This window comes from Babylonia areolata, chromosome 10, assembly GCF_041734735.1.
Source record: "Babylonia areolata isolate BAREFJ2019XMU chromosome 10, ASM4173473v1, whole genome shotgun sequence".
NCBI classification, from domain to species: Eukaryota; Metazoa; Mollusca; class Gastropoda; order Neogastropoda; family Buccinidae; genus Babylonia; species Babylonia areolata.
In genome coordinates, this window is record NC_134885.1 from 12,846,201 (window position 1) to 12,867,180 (window position 20,980).

Here is a 20,980-nt window from a genome sequence, read left to right on the forward strand (position 1 = left end):
GTTTTGACCGTTTTGAGATTTTTTCTGCTGGACAGGTGATGCATATCTTTTATACGACCGTGTCTGGGTCCAGTATGCACGCAGCCAAACTCATGTATGTGTGCATGCATACACAGAAACATGTACGTACATTCATAATCAAACTCACATGTACGTATACATGAATGCATGCACTCACAAACATGTACGCATATGATGAATGCATCCTTTACTACACAAAGGCACTCTTTCATTGATATCATCTGTGTTCAGATATTCTGAAATGTTATTTGTTGGTTTTTAAATAGTGAATCCGCTAGCAATATGGCTTAATATCGGTTTATTTGTTAAGATGAAATTGCTTGAAAATAAAGTGGGCAATGGTAGCATTCAACTGATTGCAGAAGTTTTTTCCTCTATCTAATGAACGACTAGAAGAAGAAAACATTTAGAATTATTTGTAATGTACAAGATGCTCGAAACTTTCGATTGAAATTCCAGCAAGGAAAGTAAAGAAAGTAAGCGGTTTTTGTGGACATGGTAAATGTTTATACTTTGGGTTATAGATCCTCAAAGCATCTTTGTCAATCAGCACACAAAACACCCACCAGATAATGAATCCTACTTCTTGACTGGCAGAGGGTCGAAATGAAGGGTCAATCGGTGTCAGATTAAATGCAAAACTTTTTCTAGTGGAACCACAGGCATTCAGCAAGCCAGGATAGTTCGATCGATAAGAAATGATGCAAAATTCCCTTTTCTCTCTTAGCAAAGTTATGCTGATGTTGACAAACAAAACAATGAACGGTGGATCAAAGCTACTGAACATCAGTAGAAGCAGTTTATGAAAAAGACAGGCAGGACTGCACAGTATTAAATCAGTCGTGTGTAGCCGTAAATGAGCAGTGGCGCACAGTGCACTGCAGAAAAGTTGAAGTTGTACTGTCCTTTCTCGCAACCCGGTCTGGTTCTCCCCCTTGTCTTGCCGTCTGGATCATCGACCACGTGACTATTGGGACGCGTCCGACGCAATCTTGACCCAGATAGCCAGCACATCAGCATGGCGCAGATCTGAAAATCATGAACATTCACCTTTTACTTTCCAGTTGGATCCAACCAGTTATAACCACCTATACATGCACCAACCCTCATCGGTCATTTCATCGAACAAATAAACCATCCAATATACGGGCCAATGCCATAAAAACGCAAACTTCGATTAAAACTCGATACATTTCGGTGGTCACCACCATCACTTGGGAATTCTGATTAGCGAGTTTTGTTTCCTTTATGTTGAACGAATGAATGTGGGTAATTTGCTCAATCAGCAGTAATTCGTGAAATAATTAGTACACGGAATTTCAATCACATTTTTAGTCGCTGGTTTGCTAAACTATTTTCCAAGTAAAGCATGTTACCATCCCCCATTAACAAATACAGTCAGCACCCACAACCAGTACACCACCTCCCACAACAAGTAAACTACCAACCATAATGAATAGATCACCAACACCCTTACAAGTACACTTCCACCACCACCACCACCACCACCACCGAGTACACTTCCACCACCACCACCACGTACACTTCCACTTCCACCACCACCACCACCGAGTACACACTTCCACCACCACCACCGAGTACACTTCCACCACCACCACCACCACCACCACCGAGTACACTTCCACCACCACCACCACCACCACCACCACCGAGTACACTTCCACCACCACCACCTCCACCACCACCACCACCACCACCACCGAGTACACTTCAACAAGTTCACTACTTACCATCCACAACAAGTAAACTACCACCGCCCACAACAGTACACTACCACTACTTACAAGGACGCTACCACCCACAACAAGTACACTACCACCAACCACAATGACACTACCACCCATATCAAGTACACTCCCACCACTCACGATAACAAAAAAGTCCACCACACACATCGCGTAGGCCACACTTCCACCACCTACACACACACCACTATCACCCACAAGTATACCGCCACCCCCCATGACAGGAAGTTTACAACCACCACCTAGAGGAAAACGTTCACCAGGACTATCACCACCAAGAGCAACACATAGCGACTCCACCAATTAGCCTTTACCGATCAGGAAAGGTGCACATCGACCTCAGCGGAACATATTCTTTGCGCGCACGCATACACAATTGTTCTTGAACTTTTTTTTTTTTTTACACTAATATTCACATGCATTCCCTTTCCTTTATACACTACTCCTTTCCGTATAAAAACAGTGAATAGACGTTAAACTGAACACGCACACACACAGCTACGAATGGACACGCACACGTGCTGGTCAAGAGTTGAACGGTGTTCCCGTGCATGTAGCCAACAACAGGGTAGGGGGGGTCCGCTCCCCATGTGGGGCGACACGGATCGGCTCCATCCCAAACGATCAGCCAGCCTCTGTCAGCTGGGCAGCCACCGAAATTCCGGTTGATGTAAAATCGACGTTTTGTTGTGTGTCTGCACCACGAAACAAAACGGAAAATATCACACTATAACCTGGTCTCAGGAACACAAAAGACAAAGGATTATATACGAGTATTTTAGTCCAACCCCGTTCTGCTAGACGAAACCCACAGAAATCAAATACAAGCGGTGTCAATTTGTTTACCCGTCACTTAGATCGTTAGGCATTTCCATGATTACTCCTAGAAAATTTTTACCATAATAAATCTGCATTCACACAACAGACTACATTAAAAAGGCCACATATTTGAGCTTCATTTAAGATAGGTTGTACTTTAGTGCCAAATTGTCAAATAGTTAATCATACAATCCAAGGAATTTTTTTTATAAGCTTTCCTTTTTTTGCATAATATGGAAATGGAATTATGCGTGTTTAGGTCTATTTGAAAGATCGTTACATGCAGCTGTGTGAAACTGGATTCAGCTTAAAAAATATTCCCAAACATTTTCCGTACAGGCAACCCACACCCCTATCACATTTCCATCTTCCTTATATTCCTAGAAAACCAGCTTCAAAATATTTCTTAACCAGTTTACTTTCATCTGAACTGAAGCTGCAGCTCGAAATAGAACAAGTTCTAACACCAACAATAGTTTAATTCATGAAAACTGAAGGATAAACATCTCCAGAATCTCGCCAGTTAAATGTGCATCGTGTTTTCCGTTTCTAATAATTTCTAAGGTTAGGTCTGTTTCATTGATAGAAAGAGAAAACATAACAGGGCTGGAACAGTCAACTTGTTTCAAACCAGAAGTACGTTTGATATAATACGTCACCTGAACCCCATTCCCAACCCTAGATTTCACACAGGCATCCATATTCATAAAACATGAAACCACACCAAGAGCATGCAACTGTCCCAGAATTCTATTGTTAAATACAAACACTTGCCAAGTCTTACATATATATCAACTGTGGGTCCACTATGAAAAAAATTTAGCACAAACAGGCTAAGAAACAGGCACACAGACAGACCCCCCCCCCGGTCCCCCCGTCCCGTCCCCCCCCCCCCCCCCGCGTCCCAACCCCCCCCCCCCAACACACAAAGATACAATACACAAAATTAACTGCCCTTCAACAGAGCACAATAGCAAGATATACAATAAAATGCACTGTTACTCTTCAACAAAGCAGTATGACAGGATATGCAATGAAATGTACTTAGTTACCCTTCAATAAAGCACAGTGACAAGCTATGACATACAGTGAAGTGTACAGTTACCCAGTGCACAATGAATTCAACCGAGCACGCTGACAAGATAGTGAAGTGTAATGTTACCCTTCAGTGGAGCACACTGACAATATGACTGAAGTGCACAGTTACCCTTCAACAGAGCACAACAAGACAGCAAAGTGCACAGTTACCCTTCAACAGAGCACAACAAGACAGCAAAGTGCACAGTTACCCTTCAACAGAGCACAACAAGACAGCAAAGTGCACAGTTACCCTTCAACAGAGCACGACAAGACAGCAAAGTGCACAGTTACCCTTCAACAGAGCACAACGGCAAGACAGTAAAGTGCACAGTTACCCTTCAACAGAGCACGACAAGACAGCAAAGTGCACAGTTACCCTTCAACAGAGCACAACGGCAAGACAGTAAAGTGCACAGTTACCCTTCAACAGAGCACAACGGCAAGACAGTAAAGTGCACAAGTGCACAGTTACCCTTCAACAGAGCACAACGGCAAGACAGTAAAGTGCACAGTTACCCTTCAACAGAGCACAACGGCAAGACAGTAAAGTGCACAAGTGCACAGTTACCCTTCAACAGAGTACAACGGCAAGACAGTAAAGTGCACAGTTACCCTTCAACAGAGCACAATGACAAGACAGACAGTGAAGTGCACAGTTACCCTTCAACAGAGCACAATGACAAGACAGTAAAGTGCACAGTTACCCTTCAACAGAGCACAACGACAAGATAGTGAAGTGCACAGTTACCCTTCAACAGACCACAACGACAAGACAGTGAAGTGCACAGTTACCCTTCAACAGAGCACAATGACAAGACAGTGAAGTGCACAGTTACCCTTCAACAGAGCACAATGACAAGACAGTAAAGTGCACAGTTACCCTTCAACAGAGCACAATGACAAGACAGTAAAGTGCACAGTTACCCTTGAATAGAGCAGTAGTTTTTAGGTTCAGTGAGCACATCCGTGTAGCTGCTGTTGGTAAGTTTCTCTGCTTTGAACCAGTTGATGTAGTTCTCCCCCACAGCACTGAACTCAAAGAAGGCAACTTCACTCCCGTTCACGTACAACGACACTCGTGCCTGTCAATGGAAGCGTGAAACCTCAATCAGCTATCGATAATCCAGTTTGTCTACCAGTCTGCCAACCCGTGAAGCAAGCAAACTAGAAATAGCCATTGCTGATCCAGTTTGCCTGTTATTTTGCCTGCCTGTCTGCCTGTCTTAGTGCCAGTCTGCCTGTATGTCTGCCGGTATGTCTGCCGGTCTGTATGTCTGCCCGTCCACCTGGATGTATGCATGCATAGTTAAGTTGATATCACTATCATTATCATCAATACATTTTTTTCATACTGAATCTTGCGCAGACAAAGCAAAGCGCTGGCACACTAGTCGAACACTCGAAACTCAACTGATTCTGAGGGATGAAAGTAAAAAAAAGAATTTTAAATTTTTAAAAAAATACAATATATGTAAACCGAAAACCAGAATGGGGAGAGGGGTGGAGGGGGGCGCGGAGGGGGTGGGGGTTTGGGGGCGGGGGGACGGGGGGGCGGGGCAAAGGAGGGATGTGGAGAGAGAGACGTTTCTATGGAAAGAGGAATGTTTTAAGACCAGAATCTTGACAATGCTGCGTGCAGATATTTGACAAAGTGAAATAAAGTGCTCGTTCCTGGATGATGATTATCGTGTCAATAGTAAACATGTTAAGGTTAAGATTTAAAAAATCTTTTTATGAATGTCGGCGCACGTTAGGTGCTGTCGATTACTCGGCCTAAATTTTGTACAGCTAAAGTAGGAATGATATTTGAGGCATTAGTGATGATGCCCAAAACGCACTGTTTTTAATGATCAAGAAATTCCAGCAAACAAAGGCAAGAACGGAGCTATGTACCTTCTCGAGTAGATGGCATCGCTGATCAATCGGGTCATACAGGTGTGCACAAAGGAAATGAAAAAAATGTTTTCCGCCATCTTTCACTAAACAGCTTGACTCTTCAGTTTGCTTATAAAGCACACAGAAGTACTGACGATGCTATCCTAACTCTCCTTCATAATGCTTTCCTTCATTTTAGTAATACGGGATCTTTTGTTCGTATCCTTTTTGTTGACTTTTCTGCTTTTAACACAATACAACCTCATCTCCTTGCCTTCAAACTGCTAGGCTTGGATGTTGATCCGAAGCTTACTTTTTGGATAGTAAGTTTTCTTCTCAATAGAACTCAGTCCGACCGCTTTCATTCTGCCCACTCTTCTCTAAACTCTACTTCTACTGGTGCACCCCAAGGTACAGTGCTGTCCCCTGTTCTATTTACACTGTACACTAATGACTGCAGAGGCACGGAGGAAACTCCGTGTCAAATTCTGATGATTCAGCTACTGAAGATATGTCCAACTCTGATGCTATATATTTCAGTGAAATTAAAAAGTTCTGTTCTTGGTGTGAGGAAAACTATCTGGATCTCAACGTATTGAGAACATAAAAGAAATGTTAATAAATTTTCGGAAAGACCCCTTGCTTGTAGCAACCTTGTTATTGATGGTCAAACAGTGGAGAGGGTCAATGAATAGATATTTAGGGACCATCCTAGACAAGCTGACTTTTGACAAATGTTGATTCCATTCATAAATCTCGATCTATAATTTTTTGTTTACAGAAGCTTAGAAATGTTGGTATAAATTCAAATATTCTTCAAAGTTGTTATCGATGTTGTATCGAGTCCTTGCTCAGTTTCATTTATGTGCTGGTATGGAAGTTTGGGAGTGAGGAGCGAGCGTGTTTTGAACGATGTCATGAGTGTATGCAGTAAAATTGTGGGAGTGAAACAAGCTAGTATGCAAGAGCTGTATGAAAGTCGAGTGGTTAAAAATAGCAGGCAGATAGCAACTGACACCCATATTTTAGCAAAGTATTATGAGCTATTGCCATCAGGACGACGCTATAGAACTTTTAAGTTGAAATCCAGAGCTCTGAAGACTTATTCCACGTTCAATCCACCTTTTAAATTCTTGAGAACTGTGTGTGTGTGTGTGTGTGTGTGTGTGTGTGTGTGTGTGTGTGTGTGGTGTTTACTGAGCTTAAAAACGTGACAATTGGTCATTATGAATGTGCAATATGCAGGATGAATGTACAATAGAATGTCTAATGCTAACGTCCATATTCTAAATATATTTCTGTTAATAATTACGATGTAATAATTGCAATGTTTTAAAAACGAATATGTGAAATGCTTTTATTTGAGAACATATGTTTTTTACTCTTGTTAAATCAAGTAATCCGCGTGTGTGGGGTGGGTGCGGGTGTGTGCTGTTTATCTGGTGGTTTTCCGCAATTTATTATTATAATCAATGTGCAATTATGCTTATAATTATTCAAAATGTTTAATTCTTTCTGTTTTTACATTAATACTATTTATTACCTGCAGTGTGTGGATGTATGTATGAAACGGCGTATGTGATATTTTTACATGTGTCTTCGTAATATTCGTAAAAGCTGTTGTTGACTTTTACAGTTTTGGTCCATGTTTACTTGTCTATGTTGTGATAATGCACCTGACCAAATTTCTCCAGTTGGAGATAATACAGTTATTCTTATTCTTATTATTCTTAGATTGTTCAACAGTTAACCCAAACTTTTCTTCTGAACACTTATTTTTACAACATTTTAAAATAGAATAGGTGTGTGTGTATGTGTGAGCGAGAGAGTGAGCGAGAGAGAGAGAGAGAGAGTGTGTGTGTGAGCGAGTGTGCGTGTCTGAGTTTGTGTGGGTGCCTTTTTGCGTGTCAATGTGTGCTTACACTCACCTGTGTATGTGTAAGTGTGCACGTATGCACGCGTGCGTGCATGCGTGTGTGCATGCGTGTGTGTGCATGTGTGTGTGCACGTGACCTTTTCCACACGGAGGCCATCCCACAGGTCCAGCACTTTGCTGCGGTAGTGTCTGTCACAGGGCTGCGAGCCGTCCACTGTCAGACAGCCGGCAGGCATGACCGTGCGGACCAGAGGGACGTCATCATTGTAGCCAACCTTGGTGTACGTGTCGTAGGACGACTTGCCAATGCCGGGTGTCAGGCGGAAAGCCAGAATGTACTCCCCATCATGAACCACGCCTGAAACAGACCACACTGGTGCAAACACGTGCAAACGGACAGGTGTAACAAATCGAATCGAATTCAATGTTGATTACTGTAATTATTCATGGATATTCATGCTGGAAAGGGATAAGCTGTTTGGAATAATTCGGGAGGGAAAGGTGGGTTTTCCAACTGGACTTTAAAGACTGCAGTTAAGATGAGTGACGGAAAGGCTGAGAAAGTCGATTCCAAAGAGTGGGGGGGCTTGGAATGAGAAACTGCGTTCGCCGTAAGTTTTGTTTCCAACATTGGGGGTCCTGAGCAGGCAGATCTGAGAAGAGTGGGGTTGGCGTGAGGATGTGTAAAGTTAAACGAGATAGGAAAGACCAGTTACTTCCATGGATTTGAATCAAAGACGTATGATACATCCACGTCATTTAAATCAAACTAATATTGGAAACGGACCAGCCGCCGTGGCGAAGTGGTTAGCGTCGCGGACTGACGGCTGGAAGGACGCGGGTTCGAATCCCAGCGGAGGTGGGTTTTTCGGCCCGTGGCCGGCTCCTACCCAGAGTTGAGTGTGCTGTGGGCGTAAATGGGGAGACTGGGACCACACAGTCGAGTGTCATCCACTTCAAGGATGCGTCTTTGGGTGTGTTGCTCAATTTACCTGACCAACACTGCAAGTGTCTATCTCTCGGGCCTGGTTAACGCCGGGATATTATGACAGGAAGCGTGGAGTGCAGCCTTGTCACGCAGTCCTAAACCAAAATGGACCTCCATAGCAACATCGTCATCGTCGTCGTCCTCCGTCATCAATAGAAACAAAATAGTCTCAAAGTCTGTGGCCTTTCATGCCCTGCTCTCATGGTGACCTCAGTTTCGATACCCCTCCACTTCCGTGCTTGGGGCGAGTCCTGTCAATGTCGTCAGTGTCGGCAGATTCATGGAGGGCTGTTTGAGGGACGTGGTGGCGGTCTCCACTCTGGGAGGGACGCTCACGCAGTCTGGCTCCGCGACTAAGCAATTATTGTCGTTAGTAGGGGGCTTAGTAGGTGGTGTCCTAAGTACGTTAAAACAGAACAGGCACCACTGAACACCACCGAAGTGACTCAGCAGCAGTGCAGGGTCTCCTCTGGTGTGTGGCCTCCTGGCGACCTAACATCGATGGTTCCCTGTGGACTGCCGACGCTGGAACTACGACGGACGAACCCGGGTGTGGCCGTGTATGGGGGAATCTAAATGAGCGGCGTGGGAGTAATGCCACTGAAACGGTGCAGATGATGGGGCAGCAAAAAAAAAAAAAAAAAAAAAAGAAAAGAAAACGGTGTTGTATCAGCCATCCATGTATGTTTCAGTCCACGTAAAATCTAAATCAAATTGAAAACACCGATTTCCTCCAGTAACTCAAAACGAGTGTTGGGGAATGAGGGGGGGCGGGGGTGGTTATCCCGGAACAAAATCGTAATGCAGCCAGCTGTACGATGTCTTTACCTGCAAGGTCAGAGGAAGGCGGTTGGGATGGTGGTTGTTCAGGTTGTGTGACACAATGCTCTCTGCTGCACCAACCCTGCAGGGAAGACATGCTGGATTCCAGCACCCTCAGTCTCTGCTCCACACTGTTCACCTGACATCGTCAATCACAGTGCTTTCAGTCTCTGCTCCACACTTTTTCACCTGACATTGTCAGTTAAAGTACTATGTGAACTACCAGCCTGTGTGAGCAAGTTTGTGAACAAATATAGATAAACTTCAGAAACAAACCGCACAAGAAACAAACCAGTAAGTGGATAAACGAACGAACAAATAAACTTTAGAAAGGATAAATGGACAATTGAATAAATGGAAACAATGAAAATAAAGATACTATGATTATTGTAAGAACAGATTAATAAAAGGCATTTGAATAGTGCATTTCTCAATGCCAAGTTAGACTCATTACACTCGCAGTCGCCCATTATCAAGCAGCCATGCATGAAAATTACTAACCCATGTGCACAAAACAGCTAATATATAGATAAATAAAAATTAAAAAAGTGAAGAAAACATCAGGAAACGCCTCACAAACAGATTAGCCTTTGATTGGAATTTGACCAGAGAGAATGCTTTGCCGAAGACAGCGTGTTACAGTGGGAGCACAAAAAATAGTTCAGGGGCCGAAAGTCTTCATTTTGGGCACTTATACTTTTCCCCTGAGGACAAGGGTGAACGTGAGGACTCGTATAATCAATCAAATGGAAACAAATACGCAAATAAGATGAATAGATAACAACAAACTAAATTTAAATAAATAAATAGAATAAGTAAATAAATTTTCTGCACCTGACCAATGGACGTTTGGATATACAGACAGGTCTATGGGGGGAAAAAAGATGAACAGTGGATCTAACTGGTTTTTGTTGTTTGCTTCCATTACTTTGGAAGCAAACGAGGTTTGGAATTCCGACACCTACTTTTCTACCAAAATTCTGTAGGGAGAAGAACCAAAGTTTCTGGTTGTTGCGTGACAATGATCACCAGACAGACCATCTCACATTGAGGGGAGAGAACCGTGTGGGCCAACAAGCTGTCGGACAGAGGGGTGGGGTGGTGAGAGCGGATGGGGGGCGAGGGGGGGGGGGGGGGGCAACAGCACATGGCTGGAACACCAGAAATGAAATGCTTACAATATTTGACAGTTAATTCGGTGTATTCTTTATTGCCCAGCCAAACATGAGCGTCACAGATTTTCAAATGAAATGCAGGAGCACGTACACTCAGACATACACACACACCTAACACACACGCAAATTCTGTGTGTGCCTCAAATAGTCAACTCACGGAAAGGTTGGCAGCTTTCCCTGACACAAAGTGTCTGTTGTGGCAGCGGTCTGTTTGAAGGAGACAGGAGTAGACGCCCTGTTCCACCGGGTTAGGAACGTGCAGGACAAAGTGACCATTGTCTGACCGCGTGCTGTTCAGCAGTTGGTTCGATGGTGTCTGCAACACAGTGATGCTGAAATGTTTTATAATGTGACTACGTCAGATTTAAAGAAGCAAAGAAAAAAGTCTTCAACATTTCAGTTTGTTACATGCCAAGGCCGATAAATGATTCATCGCACTGACTGGAAAGCATATTGAAAGCAATTGAATCTACAAGACAGACCAACACACAGAGTAATCAGTTTGCATCAGAGGGTTTCCAAATTCAGCAGATACATTAGCAAAGAAATTACAAGATAGCTTGTCCACTTACCCACTTTGGAGTAATCAAACAGGCAGATGTAGTAATCATAAACTGTTGAATTTGGCAGGCATAATAGCATTCCACAAGAAAGGCGCATATGCCCTAAATGAGATGGGTGAAATCTGAGATGAATTTCATTTTGTCATGGCATGTCCAAAATTTGATTATCTTAGAAATACGTTTATTCCTCTGAAGTATACCTACATGAAAACAATGTTTGATTTCTGTAATTTATTCAAAGGTTGTGTTTACAGCTGGGAAAATTTATAAAAGGGAAAGATTTGATATATCACATGTTTTTAGTTATATTTTATCACTGTTTTCATGTGGCTTTTGAGAATTTTTCTGGCCTATCAAATCAGACTGCTTTGTCGAATTTTCATGTTTTCTTCAACCAAAGCAATGCATATGCTGCAAATTTTTATCCTCCATGTGTCAACAGAGGTTTAAAAGATGGGACTCTTAAGAATTCCTTGAAAAAAGCTTCATAACACGAAAGAAAAAAAAAGTAAAAAAAAAAAAGAAAAAAAAAAGGGATTTTGAATTATTTTTACCAGTATAATAAATTTACATAAAAGATTCCTCTTCAGACATGTAAGACCAAGACCATCTATGAGGCTTGAAAGACTGTCCAAACCTGCCACGTCACTGTCACATGGTCCTCGACTTCAGAAAGAAAGCGGCCGCACATGATCTGCACGTGCCACTCGTCCGTTGAGTTGTCGTATATGACGTCATCAGCGATGTGAATTTGTAACTTATCCTCGTCCAGTTGAATATCATCTGCAATCATGAGATCAAGCTATTGAATGCCAGTGTGGTACTGGGCAACGCTTGTGTTAGTTTTTGTTTGTTTTTTTTTATCAAAAGAATGCCTTCCACGAAATTGTGTGTGTGTGTGTGTGTGTGTGTGTGTGTGTGTGTGTGTGTGTGTGTGTGTGTGTGTGAGTGAGTGAGTGAGTGAGTGAGTGAGTGAGTGAGTGAGTGAGTGAGAGAGAGAGAGAGAGAGAGAGAGAGAGAGAGAGAGAGAGAGAGAGAGAGAGAGAGAGAGAAAGAGGAGAGAGAGAAGAGAGATCGAGAGAGAGAGAGAAAAGAGAGAAATGATTATATTCAAGGCCGTGGTCAGGTCAGCAATGACTGAACAGATGTCCATCCTCAACTCCATGCATTTTCCTGTTGGACTGACTACGTAAAAACCTACGTGGACCTACGAGGACCATATATATAATATAGAGTGTGTGTGTGCACGCGCGCGTGTGTGCAGGTGTGTGTGCAGGTGTGCGTGCGTATGTGTGTGTAGATGATCCAGCAGTTATGGATGGCTGAGCCAGAAACAGCAGCAAGATGCCACAAAAGTTGCTACATTCTGTTGTTGCATACGGACACAACACATCGGGCAGGACCTCCGATTTCCAGATTCCGCTCAATTTCATGAAAAGCTTGGAGTTCTGGGATCCTGATGCTTGGTAAAGCAGGCAAATAAACGGAAGGCACATAAAAACATTGCAGCAGGGTCTATCTGCCATGTACGGTAATTAGCTGTGGTATTGTGGCTTTTGACTGTCATAATTTCAAATCAAGAAATAAACCATTCCATCAATCACTAAAACAAGAGTTTAATGCCAGTGACAGTTACAAGCAACAATACTATATTTTAGATACAACGCATAAATTAATGAAAAAAGACAACAGAGTGCTTATTCCATTGGACCTTCAATCTGAGGGTCATGGTTTTGATTCCAGTAGCACCCGATACTTTTAGGGTGGACGTTTTCATATTTCCCAGGGTCAACAGATGTGCAGACTGCAAAGTGACTGAACTCTTTCATGCAGGTAGTCACACACGCACAGAAAAGATCTTGTAATCCATACCAGAGTTCAGCAGTTTTGAGGAACACAGGAATACACAGCATGCACCTGCCACATGACAAGAATCCCCACCTAATTGATAGAAACAGGCTGCATGGGAAGCGGCCATGATCCTACCTTGCTGGTTCAACACCACCCGAGTGTTGTGCGCGTGCAACACACCCTGCCTGACAGAGTGGACACGGACTGTGTAGTTGCCCAGGTCTGCCTCTCTCACCCCGGGGAGGGTCACGCCCTTGTCTGGCACGTGCAGCAAGGCACGTCTGGTGCCCAGGTTGGAAAAGAAGTGCCCTGACGTGTTCACTGCCAGCAGGTTCTCCTGGTCACCTGAGTAGACGGTGCAAATGAACAGGTATTCACGAAAACAGGAACAAGTATAAAAGCACACACATAGACCACACACACACCTAGACATACAGACACACACAGGCGCAGACACAAAGAGGATATGTTGGGGAAAAGGTACAATCATCTAATGCACTTAGCCATTCAATTAGCCAGCCAGCCAGTTGGTGAGGATCAGTTGCATGGTTAATCTGTCAATCTGTCAGTTAATAACGAATTTCATAGGAAAGCGCAGAATTCCGACCCAGTTATGGAGACAGGCTTTCTCAAGAAGATCAAAACACTTGACACCTTACAGTAATTCTCACCATCGTTTTTCAGCCAGCCCACTCTGACAATCTGTCCATCTCCGGCATCAGATGATGGCTGAGAGACACCACCAGGCAGCGTGACATTCTGACCAAGGCACGTGAGTATGGTGACGTCCAGAGGTATGTCCTGCACTGCACGTGCTGCACTGTCATTGACAGGTGATCCTGCCACAGAAATGTGTCCATGTCGTGTGCTGTTAATCCAATTTGCTCTATTCTAGTTTGTTTTTTTAATCTTAAGTTGTGCAAGTTGACAGAAGTTGTAAGAAGATTGTCCTCTCATTGACATCAAGTCATTCCCTCGTGAATAAACTGTGCTAAATTCATCCGTTGGTGTGGATGAAAATGACACTGACCACAAAGTTATCACTGCCTACTGAATTGAGGAGCCACAAACATTGAACATATATATATATATATATACAACATTTTTTAACAAAGGTGAAAAACACACAACGGGACTGCTGATATAAATCATAGAAAATTTTGGCAAAATTTTCAATCAAGTCATATAAAGCATGTAACCCCCCACCCCCCCTCTCTCTCTGTTCTACCTTTCTCTTATTGATAGGGCCCTATGAAAGACTGGCCCACACTGGGTATATGGGTAAGGTAGAGAGATCCGGTTCTGTGTGCGTATGTGACTCAGACTCGTTTTAGTGTGTGCAAGTTATATTTATATGGGTATGATTTTACCACATGAACACGTATATGAAATGCTTATGGTTCATTGACTCGATACCTTTTTAATTGTATAACATAACATCGGAAGAAAACGAGTTCAGGTAACAAACCATTGTTAAAATAACTTTGCAAATACTAAAAAAAGAAAATGTTAAAATAGCACTTTGACGTCAACAAGTTTGGTCAAATGAATCCTGTGTCAAAGACGAAATTCTATGCCTCCTATAACTGACTTCATCCTGTATGTATTCCTTATAAGCATTTCAGCATTAGCAGTTGCCTATTACCCCCTACGTATTTGCCATTGCCTATCATACCATATGGCAAGTGATCAAAAGGAACCAATCAAAGTTTAGTGGTGTTCTCAAACATGGCGAGAAAAGTCAAAAGTCCAGTGACCTATCGAAGCAGTCCATGAAAGATAAAGTAAAGAATATGAAGAAAAAACAAATTATCTTGTGGAAAACGTAAACGGCAACTGATGGATTATCTCCAAAATAATTCATCTTTGCACCTTGTGCTTGGGAGTCTGAAAAGGGTGCAATGGAGGTCACAACTGTGCTCAGTACGAGTGATCAGCTCAACTCAGCTGTTATACCTTGTGCGTGTTGAAAAGCTGTGTCTCATTTGCGCTTTGTGTCCACCCAAAGCGTTATCCGGAAAACCAGAGCTGCCACAGGGAAATGTGTACAACAGCCTTTACTTGCATCTCCGAACAGATGCTATCCGCCACTGGTTGACCAAATTAAGTTCGTACAATGATACTGGAGGAACACAAGCGCAGGTAACTAAGCAACATTTCCGTTATTCAGAAATAACTTTGCATAGACTAAAAAAGGAACTGTAAAATGGTAACCCTTCCAAGACTGCAACTGAGGGCATCTGAATTCTGTGAGGAAGACAGCTGTATGCCTGGTACGAGTAACGTTTCATCCACTATGGACTCAGACCGATTGATATGGATATTTATATAGCGCCTACCCTCAGTCGGAGACCACACTAAGCGCTTTACAAACACGGGGTTATTTACACAACAGGCTACCTGGGTGGAGCCGACTGACGGCTGCCATTGGACGCTCATTCGTTTCCCGTGTCCTGTGTCCCGGGACCCTCAGATTGAAAGTCCGACGCTTTGACCATTCGGCTTTTGCGCCCAATAGATATCTTAGCATTAGCAGTAAAATATACATTAGTCATAAATCGTTCAGTTCATAATTTGGTGCTTGTGCTGACCTCCATTTTTCCTCTCCCAAAGTCATCCCCAGCCCATCAACCTAAATTCTCATGCTCTGTTTCAATATCCTTTCTTAGTCGTTCTATTTTCATTGTTATTAAAGGTCCTCATTTTTACTTTCCTTATAACCTGAACTACCAGAGTCCTGAAGTCGTCGGAAAATATGAAAAGCAGATATTTCTTTCCTGTGTAAGTTCATTCGTAAATTCATTCTAGGGAAGACCTTGCCTTTTATTGATAAAGGCAGTATTCATCTCGAGAAAAAATGCGCATTTCTTTGTACTTTTGACTAAACTTGGCGTTCTGAACGTTTCTTAATTGTTTGCTTCATTGTTTGGGGTCGTTTCGGTACAGACAAAAAAAAAGTATGACAGATGGTCTTTCCCCCTCCTTGTTAATTCAACAGCACGAGATTATGTAGTAGTAGTATTGACTGGCATTTTTGTCTTTAGGACTCGCGGCCTATAAACGTCCCCTCTTTGTATTAGTATCTTTTTGGTCTGCTTCATTGCATGCTTAATTTTACATATATCAAATCGTCAAATTCATAAAACATTACATTTTGGATCGCAGTCCAGAAAGTTCTTAAAACTTGGTATCTTTTGCAAGTTTAACTGAAGGTGGTAGTAAGTTCCACATGTTAACACGAATAGAAAGGTTATATTTTCTGTTGGTGCAAAATGGTTTGACAAATACTTTTCCTTCAGAATTTGTTATGCTTGATTGGCGAAGAGTAAAATTTTTTTTTAGTGTCAATGTCCTCAATGTTAAGTTCGTAAGTCTGCGTCAAATCTCACCTAATCCTTCGTCCCTTCAGAGAGTGCAAATTTAAATACTCATCTTTCTTCATATGTCATATTCTGGCATTCCTTCAATATTTTAGTAGCCCTCCTTTGAACATTTTCCACAGCTATTGATATTTGCACGTAGGCTACCACACATTCCCATATTCCAAATGAGGTCTAACAAAAGCCTTATATAATTTCATAAGGATAACGTTATCTTTAAAAGGTAAAACTTTATAATTCCAATTATTTGGTTAGCTTTATTTATAATTATCTGAATGTGAGGCCCAAAGGAAAGTGTCATCAAACGTCACTCCTAGATCTTTTCCTCTTTATACGCATTTACAGTCTGAACATGATCAATATTTACGTGTAGTCATAACCAGGGTTTGCCAATGTGCATGTCCTTACATTTTGATACGTTAAAACAGGTTCCATGTATCTGACCATTCTAGCAACATCGTCTTTTTGAATGACAGCTGCTTTTATAGTTGTGTCATTAGCAAATACTTTACATATGAACTCGCCAGATACAACATTGACATCGCAGCCTTGAGTGAGACTCGGCTTGCAGGCGAAGGCGAGCTCTGAACAGGGATCTGGTTACACCTCCTCCTGGAGTGGACGAGGAAGCGAAGAGCGACGTGAGGCTGGCGTTGGTTTTGCAGTAAAAACAGCACTTGTCAGCAAGCTAGCTGGAATCCCAAAGGGAGTCAACGATAGGCTTATGACCATGAAACTCCCACTGGCATCTGCCAGAAGCACCTCACCATTGTCAGTGCCTACGCCCCAACCATGACCAACCCGGATGAAGTGAAGGCGAAGTTCTACGAGGACCTTCACTCTGTCATTGCTGCTATCCCTAAAGCAGACAAGCTCATCATTCTTGGGGACTTCAATGCTAGAGTTGGCTCTGACTACATCTCCTGGGATGGAGTGATTGGAAAGCACGGTGTGGGCCACTGCAACCCAAATGGATTGCTTTTGCTTCAGACCTGTGCAGAGCACGAACTTCTGATAACCAGTTTTCTGCCTCCCTACCCGTAACAGGACGTCATGGATGCACCCTCGCTCAAAGCATTGGCATCTCATCGATTATGTCATCGTCAGGAAAAGGGATAGGCAAGATGTGCGTCTAACAAAGACCATGTGCGGCGCCGAGTGTTGGACAGACCATCGCCTTATAGTCTCGAAGCTGAATATTCGAATCCAGCCCAAGAGACGCCCCCAAGGCCAGAAGGCCCCAAAACGGCTCAACATCGCTAAGCTGAAAAACATCACCATCAAACAGTCCTTTGTGGAGCTGCTGGAAGATCGTCTGGAATCCGCCTCTCTGGACAGCCAGAATGTGGAGTCTGACTGGAGGACCCTGCGTGAGCTGATCTATAGTACAGCTTCAGAGACCCTGGGACCCATGACCAGAAAGCATAAAGACTGGTTTGATGAAAACTGATGAAATCAAGCAGCTTCTGGATGAGAAACGCCGTCTGCATCAAGCCTACCTGAGCAACCCAAAGTCCACATCAAAAAAGGATGCGTACAATGCCATCCGCAGGACAGTTCAGCAAAAGTTACGCCAGATGCAGGGTAAGTGGCTGAGTGACAAAGCTGATGAGATCCAGGGATATGCTGACAGGCACGATGAAGAGGTTCTATGATGCCTTAAAAGAAGTCTACGGCCCCACATCCTCAGGATCATGCCCCCTCCTCAGTGCAGATGGGAATACCTTGATCACCGAGAAGGAGAAAATTCTCGAACGCTGGGCTGAGCACTTCAACAGTGTCTTAAATCACCCTTCCTCCATAAATGATGAAGCCATAGACCGTCTCCCACAAGTCCCCATCAACGAAACACTGGACGATCCGCCAACACCTCTTGAGACCCAGAAAGCAATCCGTCTGCTATCCAGTGGCAAAGCACCGGGCTCAGACTCCATACCAGCAGAGGTCTACAAGGATGGAGGCACTGTGCTGACTGAGAAGCTCCATCAGCTGTACTCATGTGGAAAGAAGAGACGATCCCCCAGGATTTCAAAGATGCATCTATCATTCACTTGTACAAGCGAAAGGGGAACCGGCAAGCCTGTGATAACCATCGGGGCATTTCCTTGCTCATGGCTAAGTACGGATGCCCTCGGAAATTTATTTCCTTGGTCAGCCAATTCCATGAAGGCATGCAGGCTCGAGTCCAGGACAAAGGCGAAACATCTGCTCCCTTTGCTGTCAAAAATGGTGTCAAGCAAGGCTGCGTCCTGGCTCCAACACTGTTCAGCCTCATGTTCTCTGCAGTGCTTACTTATGCCTTCAGAGATGGCGATGTTGGAATCGGCCTAAAGCACCGAACAGATGGCAAGTTGTTTAACCTCAGAAGGCTTCAAGCAAAAACGAAGGTCATGACAGACATCAGAGACTTTGCTGATGATTGTGCCCTCAACGCCTGATCTGAAGCTGACATGCAACTCGGCGTCGACAAGTTTTTCCACTGCCACCAGGAACTTCGGCCTTACCATCAGCTCGAGGAAAACTGAAGTTCTCCATCAGCCAGCCCCAGGGAAACCCTACGTTGAGCCCAGCATCAGTCAACGGTCAGAGACTCAGTGCGGTGGAGCGGTTCACATACCTTGGCAGCACACTGTCACGAAATGCGACCATCGACGATGAAGTGAACGTCAGGATTGCAAGAGCGAGCGCAACTTTTGGTAGACTCGATGCAAATGTCGAACAGAAGAGGCATTAGTCTTGAGACCAAGCTAAAGGTCTACAGAGCAGTAGTTCTCCCCACACTACTGTACGCCTGCGAAACTTGGACAGTGTACCAACGACATGCCAAGAAGCTGAACCACTTCCACACAACATGCCTCAGGAAGCTACTGAACATCAAGTGGCAAGACAAGACCCCAGACACAGGTGCTCGCAAAAGCCACCCTTCCCAACATCTTCACCATCCTGATGCAGTCCCAGCTTCGCTGGGCTGGACACGTGGCGCGCATCCCAGACCATCGGCTGCCCAAAAGGCTCTTCTATGGCGAGCTGCAACAAGGGAAGAGATCACACGGAGGTCAGAAGAAGCGCTTCAGAGATACTCAAAGTCTCTCTGAAAGCGTTTGACATCAACCCTGACTCCTGGGAGGACTTTGCAGTGGACCGTGACAAATGGCGCGCTGCTGTGCACAAAGGCGCCAAGTTGTGCGAGGCCAACAGGACTGCTGTAGCTGTTCAGAAGAGGCAGGCCAGAAAGTCACGGGCAAACAAGCTCCCTGACAATGGTATGCCTGTCTTTGTCTGCCCCAACTGTCAGCGAACATTTCGTGCGCAGATTGGACTATTCACCCATCTGAGCATTCTCAGATAGATTCATGAGCATCCTCCCCCCACCCCACCACCACCTCCCCCATCCCCCAGCTGGATGACAACGATGGTCATCGATCTCGATGGACACCACCACCACCACATATGCTTTTGATTTTATCTGGTCGATCATTTACAAATATTGTAAATAGGATAGGACCCAGAACTACTATTTGATAAACAATTACCCACGCGTACCCTTTGTGAACGACCCTGTAAAAAGTTGCTTATCCACTGAAATATACCACCCTGGATACCATAAGACAGTTTTATTAATAGTCGTTTATGCGAGACGGAATCGAACGCCTTGTAATCAAGATAATGGGTATCAACTGGTTGATTATCATCCATTAAGCTGGAAAGGTCTTCCATAATTCATAATGAACGCCTTTCTGAAACCATGCTGACATTCTGCATATAAATCATTATCAGTAAAATGTTCTGCTATGGCATCTCTTATAACAGACTCCTGCACCTCACAATACAGGTTGATAAAAGCTTACTTGCCTATGATTTCTTGCGTCTGTACACTTTTTGAAAATTGTTTAAACTTCAGCACTTTTCCAATCTTTTGGAAGTATACCAGTTTCTAGTGATTCATAAAAAGCTGACACAGCTTTATAGATATCTCCCTGCTGACCTCTTAGCACTTTAGGTGGAATCTTATCTGGTCCTTGAGCTTTATTACTGTTTAACTTGTAATTTCCTATCAACAGCAAGGAGTTAATCTTAAGTGTTGGACCATTAGATTTACTGCCAAAGTCTGGGATTTTGCTGTGCTCTCTCCAGTGAACTCACTTGAGAAAAAAACTTGAGTTTCTGCATTTTCTTCAGACACCGCCAGGGAACTTTTTTTTTTTTCTTTACTAATACCCCAAAATGTTTTTATTTGTCCTTTGCATTCTTTTTCCCTTATTTGCAAAATTTTTCTCCTATTCTCTAGTGTTCTCTTTAGTATTTTGTTACATTCATTCCTTGCTTGCTATAACGTTCGTATTTAACCCCCTTGGTTTTGTAAAAAGCGTTTATATAGGTTATACTTTATAATTCTCGTAGCTTTTTGTTTCAACCACACAGGTTTGATTTGTTTACCATTATTTGATTTCACTTTAGGTATACAAGATTACATACCCGACATGAGAACATCTTTAACATAGTTCCATGACAATTCCACATTCATGTCCACCATAGGCTCCCAGTCAGATGCAGTAATATTTCTTAGTTTATTGTAATTGCCCTTGAATGTCATTCATACTTTAATGTGTTTGTGAAGGTTTGTCAGTGTATGAACCGAAGACGATTCCTGTCAAAACCGACACATAATGTTGGACCAGAAATGCATCACCGATTTGAAAAAATAAAACAAAATACTCCGGCAATATGCCCCTTTCTTCCCCTCCATTGTGACTGACGGAGTGA

The 20,980-nt window shown here is 43.3% G+C and overlaps 1 protein-coding gene across 1 annotated transcript in view; it reads right to left on the reverse strand.

Moving 5' to 3' along the window:
- Nucleotides 1–303: 303 nt before the first annotated feature.
- LOC143286462 (uncharacterized) overlaps nucleotides 304–20,980 on the reverse strand; it is a 21,532-nt gene continuing 855 nt past the window's right edge. Inside the window, exons 2-10 of the mRNA XM_076594035.1 lie at nucleotides 13,508–13,675; nucleotides 12,972–13,181; nucleotides 11,623–11,768; nucleotides 10,580–10,738; nucleotides 9,254–9,386; nucleotides 7,575–7,795; nucleotides 4,611–4,768; nucleotides 2,304–2,482; nucleotides 304–1,050 (exon numbers count right to left, since the gene is read on the reverse strand). Of these exons, the coding sequence (XP_076450150.1) occupies nucleotides 989–1,050; nucleotides 2,304–2,482; nucleotides 4,611–4,768; nucleotides 7,575–7,795; nucleotides 9,254–9,386; nucleotides 10,580–10,738; nucleotides 11,623–11,768; nucleotides 12,972–13,181; nucleotides 13,508–13,675 (1,436 nt within the window). The 3' untranslated portion in view covers nucleotides 304–988. The remainder of the gene's footprint in view (nucleotides 1,051–2,303; nucleotides 2,483–4,610; nucleotides 4,769–7,574; nucleotides 7,796–9,253; nucleotides 9,387–10,579; nucleotides 10,739–11,622; nucleotides 11,769–12,971; nucleotides 13,182–13,507; nucleotides 13,676–20,980) is intronic.